General features: G+C 36.4%; 1 protein-coding gene across 3 annotated transcripts in view; it reads right to left on the bottom strand.

Moving 5' to 3' along the window:
* Positions 1-4,171: 4,171 nt before the first annotated feature.
* PHKG1 (phosphorylase kinase catalytic subunit gamma 1) overlaps positions 4,172-22,745 on the bottom strand; it is a 90,648-nt gene continuing 72,074 nt past the window's right edge. For all 3 annotated transcript variants that reach the window (XM_053707453.1, XM_053707451.1, XM_053707452.1), the window contains 6 exons: positions 22,139-22,204; positions 21,321-21,484; positions 20,470-20,560; positions 20,034-20,187; positions 17,922-18,047; positions 4,172-6,271 (listed from right to left, as the gene is read on the bottom strand). In XM_053707453.1, the coding sequence (XP_053563428.1) occupies positions 6,023-6,271; positions 17,922-18,047; positions 20,034-20,187; positions 20,470-20,560; positions 21,321-21,484; positions 22,139-22,204 (850 nt within the window). In that variant the 3' untranslated portion in view covers positions 4,172-6,022. The remainder of the gene's footprint in view (positions 6,272-17,921; positions 18,048-20,033; positions 20,188-20,469; positions 20,561-21,320; positions 21,485-22,138; positions 22,205-22,745) is intronic.

Raw genomic sequence — 22,745 nt, 5'->3', positions numbered from 1 at the left:
ATAATCGCTATGCTATTTTATAAGATATAAGGTAACTCTCTAGGGCCCCCCACACACCCTATCAATCCTCCCTTTGAATTATAAAAATGCGATATGAAACAAACAATATATTTACAGTAAAAAGGCATGTATCAGTTACATTACAGTGCTGAGCATTGCAAACCTCTAATTATCAAATTAATAAAGTTAATGTAAGTGGGAAAAGGTGTTCGTGGTAGGCCTAGTCAGATAGAGCCAGCTACGTTTACTTTTTTATTATTTCTGTCCCGTTATTTTGGGGTCACTTCTTATACCGCTATGCTTAATTTGGCTAAAAGCTTGCATTAAAATACAGGCATACTATTTCAATAGGTGACATTGCTTTCTCTAACTAATACAGAGTAAATGAGACTGTGTCGCCACTTTACTTCAGGCTATGAAGCGTTATTAACTCAATGGGGACATCTTATTGAACAGGTGAACAGACGTTATCATGCAACAATATTAAACCCATCAACTCAAAAAGCAAACAAACTGTCTCAACTGGGGTTTACCGCCATCCGTATTCACTTGGCAATGGCTATAGGAAACATTGATCAGCCTCCTGGTCGTTTCGGTCGACGAGCAGAAGCCATGAAAAACTCCAGGGAATGTCTTTTTTGTGACTGAGTATGGTTAAAAAATTGAGGTAATAGTCTCACTTGCGAGTCCATTTGCCATATGACTCTGTTACTCCCATCCGTTAGTGTACCATGTGCAATGGAGAGATCACTGCCGTGGGTATCCAGCAGCCTGGAAGTGTCCTTCTTTTTATCGCCTTTCAGACCAGTGATCGCAGCCATTCGGGAGCTCCCACCTAGCCCCCCCATAAGCGCAGCTTGTGCTGGGGTCTGGTCCGGATTTGGTGACCAGGCTGAAGTTGTCGTTGGTGCTGGTAAGTGAGTGGCGTTAATCATCGGGTGACTTTTTCCCGTATCAGAGCATTTAGGGGCTATGCTGCTTATTGCTATGTCCAGCATATTACCCCGGTCCGGTATAATTGCCTTTGTGTGCCATAACTTTCCGTGTGCTTGGATGCTGCTCTGCTGCATTACAGGGATCTTATGATTTCCATCCTCTGTTATGTGCGTCATAGGATTGGCTCCATTTTGCATGCAGGGGTCTGTAGATTCTTCCCAGAGACGGCAAAACATCTTGCTGGCACAAAGTTTGTTCATCAGGTAATCAAATGGGGCTTTTTCCATTAGTTTCTCGAACAGTCTCTCTATTTTCTCAAGCGGTGATGTAGAGTGATTTTGCCGCTCCATTTCTACCATGTCTCGATATTAGGTGCTCAGTCCCACAAATAGTTATCCCCCTTTTCAAGCGTAGACTTCTTAATATGTGCTAGTTAGGTAAGTATGGGTGCTATGACCTGTTGTCTTTCTGGTATATGCAATTAGGGCTAAATACCTCGGCGCAACGAGGGGGGATGCGCTACCTGCGTAATAGCCGCCGCTGCAGGTCTTCTTAGTCCGATCTCGAGCAAAAACTTCAAGAACACAGTTCAAATTTTGATATAGTTTGCACTGCAGAGCTATGCAATTGTATAACAAGCAGAATCTGCGATAAAACTGTAAAAAGCCTCCTGATTTCGGCGGTATATCCAGAGATCAGTTGGAGCTCTTATGAGTTGCGACCGCTCAGGATCGCTGTTCGGACACGCCCCCCCCCTTTCAGGTTTTTAACCCCTTGTTCTAAGTATTTCAGTTTTTTTGTAGGGTGCTGGGTTTTTTCAGGTTGTGGTGCCCTTCGAAGGGGCCGCCTTCTGTACCCGCCCTTTTGTTTGCATTCAGTGTCCTCTATAGCTTGGGTATTGTTTTCCCAAAAGTAATGAATGCAGCTGTGGACTCTCCCCGTTTAAGAAGAAAAATTTAAATTATGCTTACCTGATCATTTTCTTTTTTTCTGATGGGAAGAATTCACAGCTCCCCACCCGTGTTTTATCTATGAGGCGGCGGTATTAGTTTGTTTGTTTTTTTCTTCTGGCACCTTTTTTTCACCCTGATATTTCTCCTACTGTTCCTTGTTCCCATGGCAGAATGATTAGAGGATGAGGGAAGTGAAGGAGGTATTTAAGCCTTTGGCTGGGGTGTCTGCCTCCTCCTGGTGGCCAGGTTCTGAATTCCCAAAAGTAATGAATGCAGCTGTGGACTCTTTCCGTCAGAAGAAAAGAAAATGATCAGGTAAGCATAATTTAAGTTTTTGCATACATTAATAAAAAGATATAAAAATAGGGGGCATGTAATCCTCCATTGACAAAGCTTATTAATGACAAATACATGTGTGCAATATCCTGCAATTCGTGTTAACATTGAGCCAGTAAGGACTTTTCATTTCAGATTGCTTCTGCCACTCCATCAGTGACTTGAAAGTAAGTGAATAAATAAAATGGATAATTGGTGTTTTTGTAGCATAAGAGAATGTTGCAGCATATAGCTGCATAAGACATGTACCTCCATAATGGACAGTAAAAGCTTTAACGATCTGTCAATGGGTATACACAGCTTTGCAGCTGGTTAGACAGTGTGTGTTCCCGGAACAAGGAGCAGCTAGCAGTGTGTCCGTCCATGGCTGTGGAACAACCAGCACTAGACAATGCTGCCAGTCTTCTGGCCTTGTTGGTGTCATCCAGACCAGAGAAGGGAGGATGATGGTAATCCTGCAATCTGATATGTGAAACACTATCCTAATAGCAACAGAGGAAGCTAGTGTGGAGAGGAGTCCTGATGGGGTTATTAACATGAGATGACTATACTTATACATTACATATAACCTTCTTACATGGGACTTCTACATGTAGTATTCTACTACACCTGCTCATTCATGAGGGAGTAAGCATGGTCATTTTATGTGCACACTTTCGGACGCACCAGCTCCCTCTAAGCATATGCAAGAGGTCACAGCTCATATTTGTATATTAGTCTGTTATTTGCTGACAGCATGTTACAGGAAACTTAAATTTGGCAGAAAATGTTTGAAATGCAAACTCGGTATTACTGCATTTCTTTGTTATGCATTTGTTGATTATACATTTCTATGTATTTAATGTTCAAACTGGAAAGGTTGCTGAAATTGCAAACAAAAAGAGGACCAAATAAACCATTATATTTATGTTGTTTTTATTTTTTTTATTATTAAGCATTTAATTGCTAAGGAAATAATATGTAATAGGTTTGCACGCAACTTTATCCTAATACAAGACACAAAATCCAAAAAAATTAAATAATATTTCACATTTAAAACAAATACAGGAAATAATATCAAAGTTAAAGGGGTAATAAACAGTATGAGATTATAATATAAAATGTGTAAGTACGTGTAGTTATAAAAATAAACTTTGTAATATACTTTAATTGTTTTATTTTGTGTTCCTTTCCTATAATTTAAAGGGATAGTAAAGTCAAAATTAAACTTCCATGATTTAGATAGAGCATGCAATTTTAAGCAACTTTCTAATTTACTCATATTATCAATTTTTCTTTATTCTCTTAGTATCTTTATTTGAAAAAGCAAGAATGTATGTTTAGGAGCCAACCTATTTTTGGTTCAGCACCTGGGTAGCGCTTGCTGATTGGTGGCTACATTTAGACACCAATCAGCAAGCGCTACCCAGGTTCTGAACCAAAAATGGGCCAGCTCCTATGCTTACATTCAAATAAAGATACCAAGAGAACAAAGAAAAATTGATAATAGGAGTCATTTAGAACATTGCTTATAATTGCATGCTCTATCTGAATCGTGAAAGCTTAATTTTGACTAGACTATTCCTTTAACTCTGAATATTTTTGGTTTTCTAAATTCCAGAGTTTTAAAGTAATGAGCACCGCCTTGTTTGAATATTTTCCCACATATCTTATTCTCCTGCTGAGGATAATTAGGGACAGCTATAAAACATGTAATAAAAGAGACTGTCCAAACAAGGCTGTGTGGAACATACAACTAAAATACATCTACATATTAATTTAAGGCTAATCTATGATTTGAATACATCATTATGTTTAGCATGTTTTCACTATTTAATATCCCTTTAAGGCGCAAATAAAATTGGAGGCATCAATACATGTTAGAAATGCATTGTACTTGCACCAATAAATTATTCTTCACTGACAATATTGCAGTGATCAGAATGGAGTAAAACCTATACAATATGTTTTTATAAAAAACTTTTTTTATTTTTTTACATTTTACATTATGGAGTTTGTTTAAAAAAAAAAAATAGGTTTCTAGAAAGCTGTTAAAATTTGCATGAGGCAATATCTAGCAAAGTTTCACATTGACCCATTCCTAAAAATATTTATTTTATACAGATTAGCAGATAACATACTTCAATAATGTTAAAACCCAGTTTTGCCATCATGTTTTTAAAAAGAGGTTTTAAAGCCCACATTGAGTTCTTTCCTGATTTATATAGTGCATACAATTTTAAAGAACTTTCCAATTTACTGCTATGATCAAATTTGCTTCATTCTCTTAGTATCCTTTGTTGAAGGAGCAGCATTGCACTACTGGGAACTATCTGAACACATCTGGTGAGCCAATGACAAAATACATATATGTGCTGTCACCAATTAGCAACTAGCTCCCAGTTGTGCATTGCCGCTCCCGAGCCTACCTAGGTATGGTTTTTAAAAAGGGATACCAAGAGAATTAAATTAGATAATAGAAGTAAATTGGAAAGTTGTTTAATATTGCATGCTGGGTCTAAATCATGAAAGTTTAATTTTGACTTTACTGTCCCTTTAAGTAAATCATTTTTGTATTCGATGGAATCAGTGATCTTGATCCTTCAACTCATATCTGCTTTGCTTCATTCTTATTTAGAACCTCACTATTGAAAAGCATTGGATAAAATATAGAGGTATATACATAACAGCTGTAAATATATATAGTTTAGCTGTAAATACATACAGTATGTATCCTAACTTACTATTAACATGCAATTAATAAAACACTTGATTATATAAAAGTATAGTAAATATACTGTGTTAATAAGTGTGAGAAATTGACTAATGTCCTAGTTTCATACTGAATGTGTAAATTCAATATGTACATTTAGTTTGATGTATAAAAGCTTTCTGATAATATTCCTTAGCTGCTAACTAACTGTTTATCAGTGTGAAATTAAAAAAAATCTAAATAAAAAAATATTAAATCAAGTTTACTTAGTTCTCTTGGTATTCTTTGTTAAAAAGCAGGTTGGTAGACTCAGGAGCATGGATGTATTAGAAGCCCTATATGGCTTCAGTTTTGCATGAAAGGTTTTAAAAATGTTACCTTTGCAATAACACTAGATGGCAGTAGTAGGCTACCTACCATTTTGGGTTTCATGACTGCTTTTCTGACATCAAACCTTTGAGCAGCAAAATGTTTAATTAATAAAAATGTATTTCAATTTGTCTCATTGTCCCTGTGTTCATGTACAGTATGACGAGATCTTAAAGTGTCAGTAAACTTTAAAAATAATGTTATATAATCCTGCACATAGTGCAGAATTATATAACATTATATATCATTATATTAGCCAAACATTATAAATCATAATGTACCCTATTAATTTTTTTCAAAAAGCGCTGTTTTACAGACCCGCTCTCTGTACTCTGCTGAGCGGGTCTGTTATATTTACTCAGCGCATCGGGCCAGCTGTATAGTCACAGCCCGGCCTGACCACGTCATAAGACTAAGTGCAGCTCGCTCCTGCTGTCTGACAGAGCAGAGTACAGAGAGCGGGTCTGTAAAACAGCGGTTTTTTTTAAAAAAATTAATAGGGTACATTATGATTTATAATGTTTGGCTAATATAATGTTATATAATCCTGCACTATGTGCAGAATTATATAACATTATTTTTATGGTTTACTGTCCCTTTAAGGTTATACAAAAGATTAACATAAGCAATTTATCATCTTTCACTAAATAAATATATTTACATACACACACAGTTCTGTATTATAGCTGAAAGATGATATGGATGGCTGGAACTTATAAAATAATCACCATATTAATTAAATATTGGATTCTGCAACCAGTGACAGTAGAATGGCTTTGGCAGTATTCTCAAATAAGGCTGCTCTGTTCTGTTGTTCACTCTTCTTTACCCAGTGTCCATACATTCTAAATGCACAGGCATCAATCAGCTTCCTGACTGGCTTAATAGCATATGGGTCCCGTATAATGATTTCCTTGGTTACAGGCTTCACTTTACGGTAGTAGTGGTAGATCCTAACAGACGCCAGCACAGTTAGGCAAACAACCTGTAAAAATAGTACATATTAACCTTGCTGTTCACTTTAATACAAATTATTATACAAACTTTGAAATTTCACAATCTGTTATCATAAACTTTGCTTTGGGATAGATGGGGGAGGGTTCTTTACTTTTTATTAATGTTCACATATGTACAGAGATATTAAAACAAATAAACAATCATCAGATAGAGATGGTACAAAAGTGTACTTTACATCAAACACAAGAAGAAACAGACACAACTAAGTTGTGCCATCAATTTACTCATATACACATAAGGCTCCACTATTTTAATCATTTTAAATCATAAAGAAGTTCAGAAAAGATCATTTTGCTTCAATACCTTTGTAGTCTTCATATTCCTGTATAATATCTACATTTTGTGTTTTATATTATAAAAAAAAAGAAGAAGAGAGGAGGAGAAAAAATAATAAATAAATTTCCCTTTTTCCCTTCGTTTTTTCCCCTTCAAGAAAAAAGATGTCTCCAATATGTGGGATAATCATCAGATAATATCAATTGCAGAATTGTGGGTGAGGCACAAAAGTAATCTATAAACAGAAATTGAGTTTCCCTTGGTTGGTCTAGAATTACTCTGTCCCATTTTGTCATAAACATTCTTAATTTAATATCTTATAAAATGAAAGGGTCATGATGATCCAAAACCATTTGATACCTTATATTATGAATGAATGCAGCAATACTAGGAGCCTTCCAATCTTTCCAAGATTTAAGTATCTTTTGCCTGGCTAATAGGATTGCAGCATTAATCAATAGCTTATTTTGCACTTTATTTTGCGTAACTAGAAAAAAATGTGCACTGGCTCTAAAATAATCCTGGAAGGAAGTAATCTGTTTAACCAATACTCTATTTGTTTCCATAATCTTTGAAACTTGGGACCAAAATAAAAAGCACGGAGCAGATCAGCAGCTGGCAAATTAGATATAGAACAGGCATTAACACCTTGAGTATTCCATTTTGCCATTCGTTTAGGCGTAAGATATGATCTGTTCAGCAGTTTATAATGAGATTGTCTCACAGCTATATCAAACGAGTATCTCGTAACTCTGGTGAAACTCTTTTGAAAATAGTCCAGGTTAATGCCTGGGATATCTAAACTCCATAATTGATAGAGCTTCTTAGTTGTATCATCTGCGTCTTTGAGTGTCAAAATTATATATATATAATTATTAAATATATATGGGTGCTATTGAAAATTTGCCTAGGCGGTATCTATCAATAATCTGATTGAGCGGACCAAGCGACCATGTATTTCCCTCAACAAGATTCTGAGTGCTTGCAAATATGCAAAGAAAGATTTCTTATCCAAATTGAATTCCCTGGAGAGATCATCGAAAGTTCTAATATGATTCGTTAGTGGATCTATCAATTGTATAAAATATTTCAAGTTATTAAGGGACCATACCCTAAAAGCAGGGAAGGTAGAACCACTTTTAAAATCTGGATTACCCAGAATAGTTAAATATTTGGAAAGTGTGTAATTTATCCCCAAATAGTTACACACTTTGCTCCATACTAAAACTACATTATAGATTGTATATCTTAGAGTGTAATTTCTGATATGGGTACGCTGATTTGAGTGTAATAGGGCTTTAAGAGAGTACGGGGCCACCATGGCTTCTTCTAACTTATAATTAGAAACATGGTCAGATTCCGTAAACCAATCCAGGGCAATTTTTAACATACAGGCCAAGTTATAATTTTTAATATTGGGAAAAGCAAAGCCACCCATATCGTTAGGGTGCATAAGTAAAGATATTCATGGTTTCAATGGAGCCCAAATAAAACGGGAACAATTAGAATTACATTTTTTAATGTCCTTCCTTACGTAGAAAAAGAGGAATATTTTGTAAAAAAATAGGATTTTTGGGAATAACCGCATTTTTATTAGAACTATTTTTGCAGAGCAAGTCAAAGGCCATTTGCTTCATCTTTTAAACTCAGAGAAACATTTTTGCCAAATAGGAGTATTTTAAGGTCATACCATTATTCTGAATTTTTTGAGATAGTTATAACAAGATACTTAAAAGGGACAGTCTAGTATAAATTAAACTTTCATTAATCAGATATGACTTTTAATGTTAATCAACTTTCCAATTTACTTTTATCATCAAATTTGCTTTTTTCTCTTGGTATTCTTAGTTTAAACTAAACATAGGTTGGCTCATATGCTAATTTCTAAGCCTTTGCGGGCTGCCTCTTATCACATGCTTTTTAAATCTCTTTTCAACACAAGAGACAAAGTACACATGGGCCATATAGATAACACTGTGTTCAGGCACAGGGGGTTATTTAAGATTTAGCACAAAACAATGCTAAATTTAAGACAATAGATTATAAACAGTCACAGTCATGTGATCAGGGGGCTGGAAGAAGGTTCCTAGATACAAGGTAATCACAGAGGTAAAAAGTATATTAATATAACCATGTTTTCTGTGCAAAACTGGGGAATGGGTAATAAAGGGATTGTCTATCTTTTAAAACAATAACAATTCTATGGTAGACTGTCCCTTTAATAGTTATTTCTGATAATTTAAATGGATTGTTCAAGAGACTATTTTTATTTTTAATTACCCTTAAGATTTCTGATTTTGACAGATTAATTTTGTATCCAGCAAACTTGCTAAATTCTGCAATAATATTTAAAAGCATTGGTATGTTCTTCCTAGTATTTTTAATATAATACAGAATATCATCAGCATACAGTGAGAGAGTGATATTTTGTTGACCTATATCTATTCCGTCTAGTTTATCACTACATTTTATTGCCAGCGGTTCTAAAGCTATATTAAATAATAGCGGGGAAAGAGGACAGCCCTGTCTTGTTCCTTTATGGAGCGTTACGGCTGAAGAAAGGAAACTGTTTATGCTCAAGAAGGAAACTGGATTTTGATAAATTAGACAGACAAAGCTTAAAAAGTGACCTGTAAGGCCACAATTCTTTAAAGTTATGAATAAGTGATCCCATAGAACAGAGTCAAAGGCCTTTTCCGCTTCCACTGTTAATAAGGCAAGGTCTTGCATGCACTTTGACTCTGTTCTATGTGATAGAAAAAAAATCAATTATTGACAATGCTTTTCTTATATTCTTTTGGGCTGTTCTACCAGGAATAAAGCCAGTTTTATTATATTTTTTAGGCGCTTGGCCATTATACTGGTTAGAATCTTATAATCATAATTCAGGAGAGAAATAGGTCTATACGATTACATCGAACTTGGATCCTTATCCTTCTTAAGTATAAGTATGATGTTAGCTGCGGCAAAAAAAATTAGATCATTTTGTAAGTATTGGTTAAACAGATTTGTTAATGATGGGGCAATTATTTCTGCAAGAATTTTATAAAATTCAGATGGTAGTTGATCAGGGCTCGGTGCTTTACCCGTAGCCAACTCATTAATTGCTTTGGTTGTTTCTTCCAAGGTAATCTCTTTGTTTAACATGAGAATTTGATCAGGCAGGATTTTTGGTAGATTAATTTCAGCCCAGAAACCCTCTTTAGCTTCACTGTTAATTACTGTGGACATCAATTGTCCCAATATAATTATTATTTTTCTTACATCTAGATAGGTTGGCCAACATTTTTGCTGATTTTGGGGAGAACCTGCCAAATGTTGCTTTATTTCTGATCTCTTCTTGGGTTCATTGCTGATCAAAAAATATCTCTCTCTCTAATTTGGCATTGTGATAACTATTCCAGTTGTTATTGTCTGAGTTTTCTATATATCTGGTATATTTATTTTTAAGTTGATTAGCTACTTGAATATCCCTATTTCTCAATTTTCTTTTCCTTTTTACCATATAAGCTTTTATTTCCCCTCTAAGATACGCTTTTACTGCCTCCCAAAATATTTCTGTCTTAGAGACATTGTTACAGTACCAACAGGATACCAAGGGTTAATACCAGATGGAAGATGCCCTGAATGTGAGATCAGCAACTCACAACCCATCTAATTCCCCCCTCAAACATGAGACCAGGCTCCACATTGAAGGTAAAAACAGAATGCTTTATTGAAGGCTATATGCCCAGTATTTATGCAGGTTTTACCCCTAGATGGGGGGTTGAAAGAATATTGTACATTAGATAGAGGGAAAACGCTCTTTGACATGATACAATAGAATTACATTACTTAAGCAGATAAACAGTTTAGTCTTTCTTATCACTTAGGCGTCTGCTCTCTGGATGTGATTAAACAATGTGAATGTTTATCACTAAACTTAATTACAGTACACAATAGCTGATGCCAGCAACCCTGTCTTTAGAAAATAGCTTCTTAAAGCTGAACAAAGTTAACTCTTTCAGTACTGACAAAAGGGTCTGTCACATAGCTCCCCCCTTGTGGAACACTCCGGCAGACCCGGTTTGACCCTTTGGCGGGTCAACCTGGGGATGACCGGACTAGGAGGTGGTAGGCATGTCAGTTTGCCGGGGCAATCCATCTGTATTCCCGTTATGAGAGAGAATTCCTGCCCGTATAAATAAGGGTTCAACTTCTTCAGTGCCCAGACTAGGGCTAAACAGTCCTTCAAAATCTCATCAGCTTCTTTACGAGTTTTTTGTACCTGCTCTTTATAGGTATCCACAATCCCTTCATACTGACATAGGGTGCCCTTGAGTTGCTGCACCTCACTATGAGCCAGCGCCAGCTTCTCCTCCAGTGTCGCTAAGTTCGTCTTTAATGTTTCATGTTCCACTCTCAAGCTGGTGTTGTCTGCAGTCTGTCGGTACAGCTTGTCTAGCAGAGATTCCCGTTCTAAACATGCTTTTTCCTCTGCGCTCCTCTTCTCTCCCGCTAGCACTGTTACGTGATTGTTTAACGTGACCATTTTATTCTCTACTTGACTCTTCTCCTTCATCAGCGCATTGTAACAGGACTTCCACGTATCAATAGCGGATAGAGATTTACTGAGCTCAGCGTCCTGGGGCTTAGCAGCAGGTGGGTCAGTCTCTGCTGCACGGATCTGGGCACGGGTAGTCACAGGGTTAACATCAGTGGGACCCATGGGAGCATAGGCAGAAACAAGGGGGGCCAAGTTATTTCCAAGGAGAACATCAGCAGGTAAGTCCTTCTTGACCCCCACATTCACAGGTCTAGCGCCCCCTCCCCAATCCAAATGTACCTGGGCAACAGGTAGGCGGAACACAGCGCCCCCTGCTACCCTCACAGCCACAGTGTCTCCAATGTGCTGTTTCTCAGACACCAAGTTCTTTTGAAGCAAGGTCATGGTAGCACCAGTATCCCGTAGACCACTGACCTCCTTCCCATTCACTTTAACCAGTTGCCGGTTATTCCGGTGGGCAGCTTGCACGGGGTCTGCTTCATGTAGGATGCCCCAGCATTCTTGCTCCTCTACGTAGTGGGCCGCAGGCTGAGGGTTACGTGGGATTCCGCCGGCGGGTCTTCTCCAGGACTGTGCTTGGTTCGCTGCGTTTAGGGGACACTCTGGTCTTTTGTGCCCTAGTTGCTTTCATCCAAAGCACCAAATAGGTTGTTAGTAGCCCCGCGAATTGAACCGGGCTCTCTGAGTGTAGTTCGTGGCCAGAGGCCGTGTGGTATAGCGGTGCGCCGGGGGTTGGTAACTGGCAGCTGCTGGGGTGACTGGGGGTCTGTACTCCACTCTGGCAGGGGGCTTAGTGGTAGCAGTGTCCAGTTTGCGGGCATCCGTATACTCATCTGCCAAGCGAGCAGCTTCATGCAGGGTGGAGGGTTTACGGTCCCGAACCCACTCTAACTCCTGCTGATAACTTGTCAAAGCAATGTTCCAACAGGAATAGCTGCAGCACCTCTTCCCCAGATACAGCTTGGCACCCGCTATCCAGTGAGCTGCTGTGCGGTGCACCTTACATGCCCACTCAACGTAGGAATCACCAGCTAATTTAACAGTGTCTCTGAACCGCCTCCGGTATGCCTCCGGTGTAACCGCATACCTGGAGAGCAGAGCCTCTTTCACAGTATTATAATCCCCGACTTCCTCTTCTGGAATGGCCCGAAAAGCCTCACTGGCCCGGCCGGATAATTTTCCGGATAATATCGTGACCCAGTCCTCTGCGGGTACCTTGTGTAGTGCACATTGCCTCTCAAAATCCGCAAGGTACCCATCAATCTCTCCTTCTGTTTCCAGGAAGTTTTTAAAAGCTGCAAAATTTACTTTTCCCTTTTCCACTGGGGTTGCTGTGACTTGGGCTGCTGCAGCGCCACTTTGGCGAAGTAGGTTGGCCTCCACAGCTGCTATGACCCGGTCGATAATTTCCGCAGATGGGTTGGGGCCATAATGTGCCAGTCTTATTTTGACAGCCCGGTCAAAGCTTGCTTCTTCGGGGGTTCTGTCTGATATGCTGAGCCCATTGGTTTCTACGGTCCCTGGTACTCTTTCCATCTTGGTCAGTATTGTAATAATCCCCCTCTTCCTGAGGTTACTGGCTTGTGTAGTTGCTCTTCTGGGCGATAAGGATCATCCCGTCGCTTGCCACCAATTGTTACGGTACCAACAGGATACCAAGGGTTAATACCAGATGGAAGATGCCCTGAATGTGAGATCAGCAACTCACAACCCATCTAATTCCCCCCTCAAACATGAGACCAGGCTCCACATTGAAGGTAAAAACAGAATGCTTTATTGAAGGCTATATGCCCAGTATTTATGCAGGTCTTACCCCTAGATGGGGGGTTGAAAGAATATTGTACATTAGATAGAGGGAAAACGCCCTTTGACATGATACAATAGAATTACATTACTTAAGCAGATAAACAATTTAGTCTTTCTTATCACTTAGGCGTCTGCTCTCTGGATGTGATTAAACAATGTGAATGTTTATCACTAAACTTAATTACAGTACACAATAGCTGATGCCAGCAACCCTGTCTTTAGAAAATAGCTTCTTAAAGCTGAACAAAGTTAACTCTTTCAGTACTGACAGAAGGGTCTGTCACAGACATATTCCTTGTTAAAGGAGACATATTCCCTCCATTTTTTGTGATAGCGAGTTTCTAAAATTATCATTAGTGGATAGAAATGAGGGGGGGGGATTTCCACAATGGTTCGCAAACTTGTTCCTTATCTGGACAGATAGCGCAATGATCGCCTTATATTTTGAATGTCTGTAGAGATTTCTGTATGTAATAAAGCTTTACTTATTAAGAACATATCAATTCTTTAGAGAGTGTGATGCGACTTAGATTCATATGTAAACTGTCTTTCATCAGGGTGTTGTACTCTCCATATATCCTTTAAATTTAAATTTTTAGCAAAATTAATATCTTTGCTTCTTTTCTATCTCTATAAGACCTCTTCATTTTTAATCTGTCCAGATAGGGAACAAAAACACTATTAAAATCACCTCCAATAATCATCTGGGTATTAACCAAGCCAATTAACTTACAAAATAATTTATCCCAAAAACCTGATTGACATTCATTTGGCGCATACAGGTTACATAACGTAAACCGGGAGCCATTAACCTCAATTTCTAAAATAAAAAATCTCCCTCAGGATCTTTATCCTGGGATATGAGTCGAAAATCTAACTTTTTATTAAAAATACATGCCACACCCCTATTCCTGTTTATTGAGGCTACCGATATCACCTCTCCAATCCAGCCCATCCTTAATTTCTCCGCTTCCTGACAGCTCAGGTGTGTCTCTTGTAAACAAGACAATGTCTGGATTATGTTTTTTAAAATGGTGGATTATTTTTTTCCTCTTGGCTGGGGAGGAGAATCCCCCCACATTCCAAGAGAGAAAATTAATCAAATTTTTCATTTCTAAGTAATCAATAATGATTGGAGACAGCATAGGTAAGATTAAGAAAAAGAAGAGAGAAAAGAAAAAAATTAAAAAAAAAAAGGAGAAAAAAAGAAGAATACTAAGAGCCTATTTTGCAAGATATGTAGCTAATCCTATTCATCGTTTCTACTATAGCTTGGCATTTTCCAAGAACTGTTCAACTTCTTCTATCTTATCAAATAAAATTGTTTTAGAGTCATGGTAGATTTTAATTTTTGCGGGATATATCATAGTGGCTTGAAAACCTGCCTTAATCACCTGGGTGCACCAGGGAGCAAATTATCTTCTTTTGTTTAGAGTCTCCGCAGAGAAATCTTGGAACAAAAAGTATTCGTTCTTTGTTAATTTCTAGGAATCCTTTGTTTCTATAGTATGCCAATACTTTTTGTTTGTCCTGAAAATTTAAAAATTGTACTATTATTGGTCTTTTAGAATTTTTTGTATTGCCTTTTCTATTGTTAGTCCCTAGCCTATGTACCCTTTCTATCAACATAGGGGGAGACTCTATTGGCATTTCGAGAATCTGTGGTAATGTAGAGGTAACAAAGCTCATAAGGTCTGAATATTCGGGGGTCTCCGGGACTCCCACTATTTTAAGATTTCTACGTGTCCTATCTTCTAGTTCATCTAAACGTGTTTGAAGCGTCTGTATTGTTTTAGTTTGTGAATTAATTATAGTTTGTTGTGAGTGTTGCAGGTCATCTATATCATATATTCTACCTTCGATTTCTAGCAATCTATTAGAGAATTGCTTAAGCTCATTTGTGAGCGATGTTAATTCTGCCTTTACTCCCTCAAACTGAGGCAAGCAAATATCAGAAATTAGTTTAATTAAACTGTTAGTATTTATGATAGTATTAGAGCTAGGTATACATCCAATAGAACCTATTTCTGTACTACTTATACTTGTTCTAACTTTTCTGTCTTTGACTTTTGGAGGCATTGTAGAAGAATCAACTTTACTAATCCCAAGTAATTTATCCATAAAAGGTGTTAACCACACATGGTGAGCAAAGAAGGAGAGAGTGAAGATATTAATAAAATAAAGGGGGAATTAGGTGTGCTAGGAAAGATGGTGTTTAATAGTGGGAAAGCAGAGATAATTGTGATCAAAGAGGCCCGTCCCAAGACGGGTAGGGAGAGACTAGACCTGTAGGTCTTGGTGTAAAAGTGCAACCATGTATAATGTGTATGGACATCTAGTCCAGTACAATGGTGAATGTAAGTTAGGACTAGTAACTTTATATCAGTATTATATTCCACTCAACCAAGTCTCCTATAGTCAATCAAAGTTATTACACAGGAGAGGGAGCAGAGAAAGACATCAGCAATAGAAAGCGAGCAATGTATATATTTAAGAGTTAAAGGGATATTAAACCCATTTTTTTTTCTGTCATGATTCAGATAGAGCATGCAATTTAAGCATCTTTCTAATTTATTTATATTATAAATTTGTCTTAGTTGTCTTTGTATCTTTATTTGAAAAGCAATAATTTAAGCTTAGGAGCCGGCTCATTTTTGGTTCAGCACACTAGTTAGCGCTTGCTGATTGTTGGCTACACCAATCAGCAAGTGCTACCCAGGTCCTGAACCAAAAATGGGCCGGCTCCTAAGCTTAAATTCCTGCTTTTCAAATAAAGATACCAAGAGACCGAAGAAAAATTGACAATAGGAGTAAATTAGAAAGTTTCTTCAAATTGCATGCTCGATCTGAACCATTAAAGAAAAAAAAATGGGTTTAATATTCCTTTAAGGCACTGATCCAGGATATTACCCAATGCAGCTAATAAATGAACTATTAATAAATCAGCTTTTCTAAACATATAGTTTGGTACCTACAATATAGCAATACTAAGTTATAAACCAGGCCATTACTATAAAAGAAATAGTAAATATCTAGGTGAAATATAATTAGTTATTGTGTCTAGTACCCACACAAAAAAAAAGTATCAGCTAAGTATATGTAGACCTTCTGTATATTATGGGCTATAAACCCCGTAAACAATATTATACAACCAATAATATAGTTGGATACCAGCTAATAAATACCCAGACAGTAGCTGTATGTGATAGGATTTATACTCTAGGAAATACTATTATCCAGACAATATAGATATACCTAGAAATGGTTGCCTCCCTTAAAACAGGGAGGTAAATGATAGTGGCAACCAAGGCGGCAAAAAAATAGCCTTGAAAAAATAGTATATCACACTATACACTAACAGTTAACTTTGCTTATAATCTAATACACAGAAGGTAATGTCTGAGTTCTAGTTAGTTAGGAGCTGTAAATACATACTTGATTATATATATATATATATATATATATATATATATATATATATATATATATATATACACCATGCCTAAAAGCTACAATATCCAGTAAATCTTAGCTATATATTTACTAGGGTTTTATGGTGAAGAAAAGGCAAAAGCATTCTTCTCTATAATGCCGCCTATTTTGTTCTAGGAACGTATTGTCATCTTTAAGTAGAGTGCATCCCAAAGATGGTTAATGCAATGCCTACTAACATACCCCAGATAGAAACCACAAAATCCTCCTAAGATATAACTGTTTTCTAAATTTTCAGGTTAATATATATATATATATATATATATATATATATATATATATATATATATATATATTAAAAAAAAAAAACATTTTGCTTGGTAATTTAAGATCTGACATGATGTGTTTATATAGTGTGTATTTCCTCTACTAGTCATACAGGGAAAATATATAAATTAAATGAGCCTCTCAAGTAATCAGCAGTCACTGGTAAAAATATTTCAGGGTCACTTTAATGAATTATGCAAAATGCACTCTAGCCTCTCTTAGGGCAGTGAAAACAAAGTTTAAAGTAAAATTACATACATAGTGGGCAAAATACATAATAAATGTTTACTGTGTTGTTGTTGTTTTTTTTTACTATGCATAATTTAACATTTTCTGGATAATTAAATGTTGAGTTTAATGACCCTTATATTATTTTAATATAAACTACAAGGATTAAAACATCTGTTGTATACGTTCCACACCATAAATAAATAGAATGATAGAGCATCATATGTCCAGGATAGTGTCTAAGACTGGAAGGCAGGGTGTTCCATGGGTGGGGTCGGTATGTTGTGGGCATGTTGTATGGGGTTCAAGCTGTGATGTCCGCAACAAAACACAAAATATAAGGTACCTTTGACCCGCTAATAAAGTTTTTTTAAAATATATGAAAAAACAAAATAGATGTCCTCTTAGTTTGCATGAAATAAGTTCTGGTTATTCTACTAAAAAAAAAAGCAGCTAACACCACACCCCAAACTTTTATATGAAGCAAGCAGAAAAAAATTAAAAATAGACAGCGCTTAAGGAAAAATAATAATGTTTATTAAAATATTTTCTTTTTAAATAAAATTAAGCAAATCCTCTGTGATTAAATTCAGAGATACAGAGGTAAATTATGCAAAATCCAAAGACAACATAGTAATTCTTTATATTTTATATTCTAGTTTAATAAATACAGTTACTCTTCCTTCAGTACTATCTCTGATGTCCAGGGTGATTAACAAGCTCTGCTTTTGCACGGGGGCTATTTGTGTTATCTTAAATTCCAGCAGCAACAGATACCACATTGCTTGCCCCCAAGCACTGCCCAACAGGTTCCCTGCCTGGGAAACTTGTCCGCTTGCATACTGATAAATGGGGGACATAGGATTAGATCAGGTTTATCAAGCAAAAGGTACAGGAGTAACAACCACTAATTCTCCAATCTGAATGTGTTTATGAACCAGTGATGAATTCTTTGATCTTATAATAAAGCACCTTACTGTGTTATCAGAGTACTTGTACTTACCTTGAATTTTCTGTATGGACTAAAATGACGCACTTCCTCCACTACATATTGCTGGAAGAAAGGGTGGGCTAAGGCCTCATCTGCTGTGAGACGTCTCTCTGGGTTCACTACCAGAAGTCGAGCAATCTTAAATAGAGGGGGGGAAAGACATTATTTCTACTTTTGAAGTGTAAGCTTGTATACCATGTATATGTAAAAGAACCAGAAGATAAAAAAAGGGGATCAATTTACTTCTATTATACAATTTTGCAGTTTTCTCCTACTGAGCATGTGCAAGAGTTCACAGTGTATATATGAGTTTGTTATTCACTGATGGCTGTCACATGACACAGGGGGAGGAAACTAATTAAATGTGGAAATTGAATACACAAAAAAATCTACTGTTTGGAATTTGTTCTGTTATTGTATTTTTTTATACATTTGCTGATTATGCAAAAATATTTTAGGCAGCAAATGGCAAAAAATTATCATCTTGAATGCCCTTCAAAGCAAAATATATTGATTGACTGACACATGCTAATTAAAATGTAATCAGTATCTTACTGAGCAAACTTTCCTTTTATTTACTAGAATGGAGTAAAAATGCCCAATGCACTTAGTGTCTTTTTTAAACATAATAATTATTAAAGTGCACACTTTTTATGTGGCAAAATAAACTCATTTCTGACAATGTTCTAGATTTGTATAAGAAAATTAAGCTATTATAGTTCTGTATTTTCTGGCATCTAAAAATCAGTTTTATCTAGATAATACTGCTATTAAAGTTTCACTGTGATGAGTTAAAATATTGGATTACTCGCTTCTGTTCATGGATATCTTTAGGCAGCAAGGGGCAGTTAAAGCTTATATTGAATATTAAATGTTTTGTCCTTCCACTATAAGCTAAAGAGCCTTAGATCATTCTTAAATATCAACACCTTCAAAAAAGTCACTTATACAAATAGGTGTCTAGATAGTGTAAGTACAAAAAGACGTTATAGTAACTAATAAATCAGTTTGCTCATATTTAAAATAGAATCATATCTGTACTGTTGGATTCATTCTTCTCTGGCATCAGAATTAGTTAGAAACATCTCCCTGTAGTCTGAGGGGGGTGGCTCTATCCCTACAGATATCATATTCTTCCTGCTTGAGATCATTCTTATCCGATCAACAAACATATTTGTAGAAAGGGGCTGACCTCAAATAGTTTCTAAAATGTATTGGCACTAAACAAATTAATCCTTCATATAATTTAATTTTGAGTGTAAAAAACATGATCACAAGTAAATAAATATCTGTGTTTCTCTTATACTCATGTAGAACCATATCATTACCAATCAATCAATACAAAGGTAAAAAAGTGTAATGAGAAAACATAAGCCTAGGTTTGAAAGACCTTTCTACCAAAGACAGCTTACTCAGGAGCAAACACATTTAGTTGTTATAATGTAGTGAATTGCAAGGAAAATCTTTGTATAACTCCATATCTATTCCACTAGGTCTCTCAAAACAAACCCAGAAAGCTGAGACCACCCAAAGGTTGAATATGTTCAGTCCATAAAATGAAACATGTTCCCTTCAATTTATAAGTTTTTTGGGAGTTTTTTTTCATTTTCATCTAGAATGTTACATTTTTTCATGTAATTTATTTTTTAAAATTGTGGATTTTTTATTCTCAGAGCTAGAAATGTACCCTTCTGACTTATCAATGCTAACCATGCTACATATCTTTTCCTAATAGGCTTTAATTGATAACAAACGATTAAAAATGTTTAGACTTGGCTGATGTGTTATTAGCAGGACTACAGAAACGCCTTGTGATTATTGTGTGTTAATACCTACACCATGTAGTAAGAGCCCATTTACCCACAAGTACTGATATCCTTCCACAAGAGTGTGAATTACTGTTCCATGCCAGGAACAGAAAATCCTTATATGTCTCAAGTGCGATTCATTCTATAAAACCTGGCTAGTATTATAATCATTTGGCAAATATTTTTTAATAATTGTGGTTTGAAAAAAAAGATATGAACAACAAATTTAGTACAGTACAGTCAAAATACTTCAGCAACTGCATAATCACAATATTAGTAACATTTCAGTTATAATTTATGAAAGGTTGGACCATACCAGATCTTTAACAGTATCTGACCGATCATCCCACTCTGGAGAGCCAAACTCATATTCTCCTTTCATAATCATCCTTAACATCAGCATCTGCTTCCTGTGCCAAAATGGAGGTGAGCCGGCCAGTAGTGTGTACATTATAACCCCACAGCTCCACCTGCAGAGAAGGAATTTAGTTGAACACCGCCCTGAGTAACTTGCCACACAGGGGTATGTGCCTGCTATGCCCCTGCGTAAAACACTGAGTGAGCTCCTGACATTTTCAAAAGTAGTCGTACGCCTGCTATTAATGTTTTATGTATTGGATCAATATTGTTTTTTAAATATTGAATAAAAACTAAATATTTTTTTTAATTAACTGTATTATATAAACGTTGGACTTGTCTGTCCATTCAAAGAAAAGAAACAAAAGAGAAAAGCAATGTGCTTTTAGACTTACATATCCACTTCTTTGCCATATCCTGGGTGATACTCATCCATGGAACACTGTAAGATTTCAGGAGCTAAATACCCTGGAGTGCCACATATTTCTAAAACAGATCGAGAACATTAAAAATATTCAATAAAAATACTCAATATAATGTAACCAGTATATTGTTTTCTGTAGCAGTGGCTTTTCAGCTACACATCTTATATCTATTACAGGTACATTGTACTCATTTCTTTTGTGTGTCATTTAAAAGGTGTTTGTTTTTTTGTTTTTTGTTTTTTTCTTGCAAAATGGACATTCATTTGGTAAATAAACCATTTTTTTTATCAGCTAGGCCCTTGGAACATTTTGACCTTGTTGTAGGGACTTTTAGGACCCTTTAATTTCTAGGATTGTATTGATCAGAACCAGTCCTAGTAAATTAATTAATAGACAGACCAGGGCCATATTTTGGCCTAGGCAAACAAGGCACTTGCCTAGGGCAGCAGATTTGGGGAGGGGCATCACATTTTGAGTCTCACTACACACACTGCACTACACATACCCACTACACACACACTATAAACACAGTGTCAGCACCCTTATCTCTCTGCAGGCAGTGATTACACTAAGAAATTATAAGTGCTCATTTTGTAAGAAAACAAGTTTTTAGCTGTTTTTTTTATTTTTTACAAAATATATATTATTAATAAATACATTGGTATTTTGGTTACAAGACCCTGTGAGTGACTCCTTCTTCAACTGCTTTATATCTACACTTGGAGTGCACCCAGGGCACCGTGGGCTATTTTGGGCCTCTCAGCTTTACCAAGAGTGCTACTACCATTTCCTCAAATTATATATATATATATTGTACTCACCTCTTAGCTTTTTACCCTCCGGGATTTGACAAGAGAACCCAAAGTCAGTCAGCTTGATATTCATATTGTCGTCCAGTAGGATGTTTTCTGGTTTTAGGTCTCTGTGAACAATGTTTAGGGAGTGGAGGTAGGAGACGACCTCTAGCAGAGCCCGCATTATCTTCCTATATAGCAGTAGGAAAGGTTATTAAACTGCAGGCCACGTGGGAAGCAAAGCTCCAGTTTAGCTATTATATATGTTGTTGTTACATATAGTAGTAGGCTTGTACTGTCAATTCAGTATATACCAGTATTGCTTTTGTCTCACTATCTATAAAAGACCCAATGTCCTGCTGTTTGCTAGTTTGCTAGTTTTTTGAGCTACTCATTGTCAGAAAATTGTATCATGACAAGACGCACACATTAAACAAAGCTTTTACAATGAACTGTTGATGCATTGTTGACATACTTCCATGATTCACTAAAATGTAGGCTGCCTCCCCAGTCTCTCCACTACCTATACTATTGTTTACAGCTTTTTCTCATCTCTCCCTTCTTTATTAAATAGGATCCATTAAATAATATAGAAATTGCTACAACTTGGAGTGGCCACTCCTTTCTTAGTGAACCTAGGGACTGAGGGTTAACACATAAGGAGAGAAAATATTATGGAACAAAATGTATGTTCTACAGTTCTGCACTGCTTTTTCACCCTTTTTGTATATTTTAATGTTTGATTATGTGCTTGTGTATGAAGGTTCTCACACAGCCGCGTGTAAAAACAGTTATTAACATGAGTCTGCCACATTACATCTACACAGCAGTTTTACATATCTTACCTTGTTTCCTTCTCACTCAGTGTGACCTGTTCTGTTAGGTAATCAAACAGCTCCCCTCGCCTCATCCTAAACCAGAAAACACAACATTAGTAGCTCCCCATGACATACTGAGGCTAAGCTATGCACATAGCAACAGCACAATATCAACAAAACTCTGTTATTTTTTTCTTTTAAATACTATAATTTATGTAGATTTCCCTAATTTTCATAATACATCTGTATCACCCCCATGCTGAACCGGTGTTCTTCATACTGTAGTCTATGCATCAAGTCACTCCTAAACCGTTTGTTCAGTGACTGAATTTGATAATTATAATAAGGATAAATATGTAGTATTCATAAAATAATACAAATTCAATAAATAATGCCAGCAACAACAAAAATAATAATTATTATTATTGTGATGTTTTGTAACAGTAAAATAGCATATTGTATCATATCTCTGATACATCCTCCCTACTTGTCACAATTCCTTTGACTTCCTTATCTTTTCTCATTCTGTCTTCCCTCTTTCTGACTTCACCAGGTCTTACTTTTTCCAGCTTCCTATGTAGTGTAGCACAAATGTGCACATTCCTATTTCTCACTGTGCTTTCATACAGATATT

The sequence above is a fragment of the Bombina bombina genome, chromosome 3, assembly GCF_027579735.1.
Source record: "Bombina bombina isolate aBomBom1 chromosome 3, aBomBom1.pri, whole genome shotgun sequence".
NCBI lineage: Eukaryota > Metazoa > Chordata > Amphibia > Anura > Bombinatoridae > Bombina > Bombina bombina.
The sequence above is the reverse complement of the archived record's forward strand: the minus strand, read 5'-3'. Positions and strand labels throughout refer to the sequence as shown.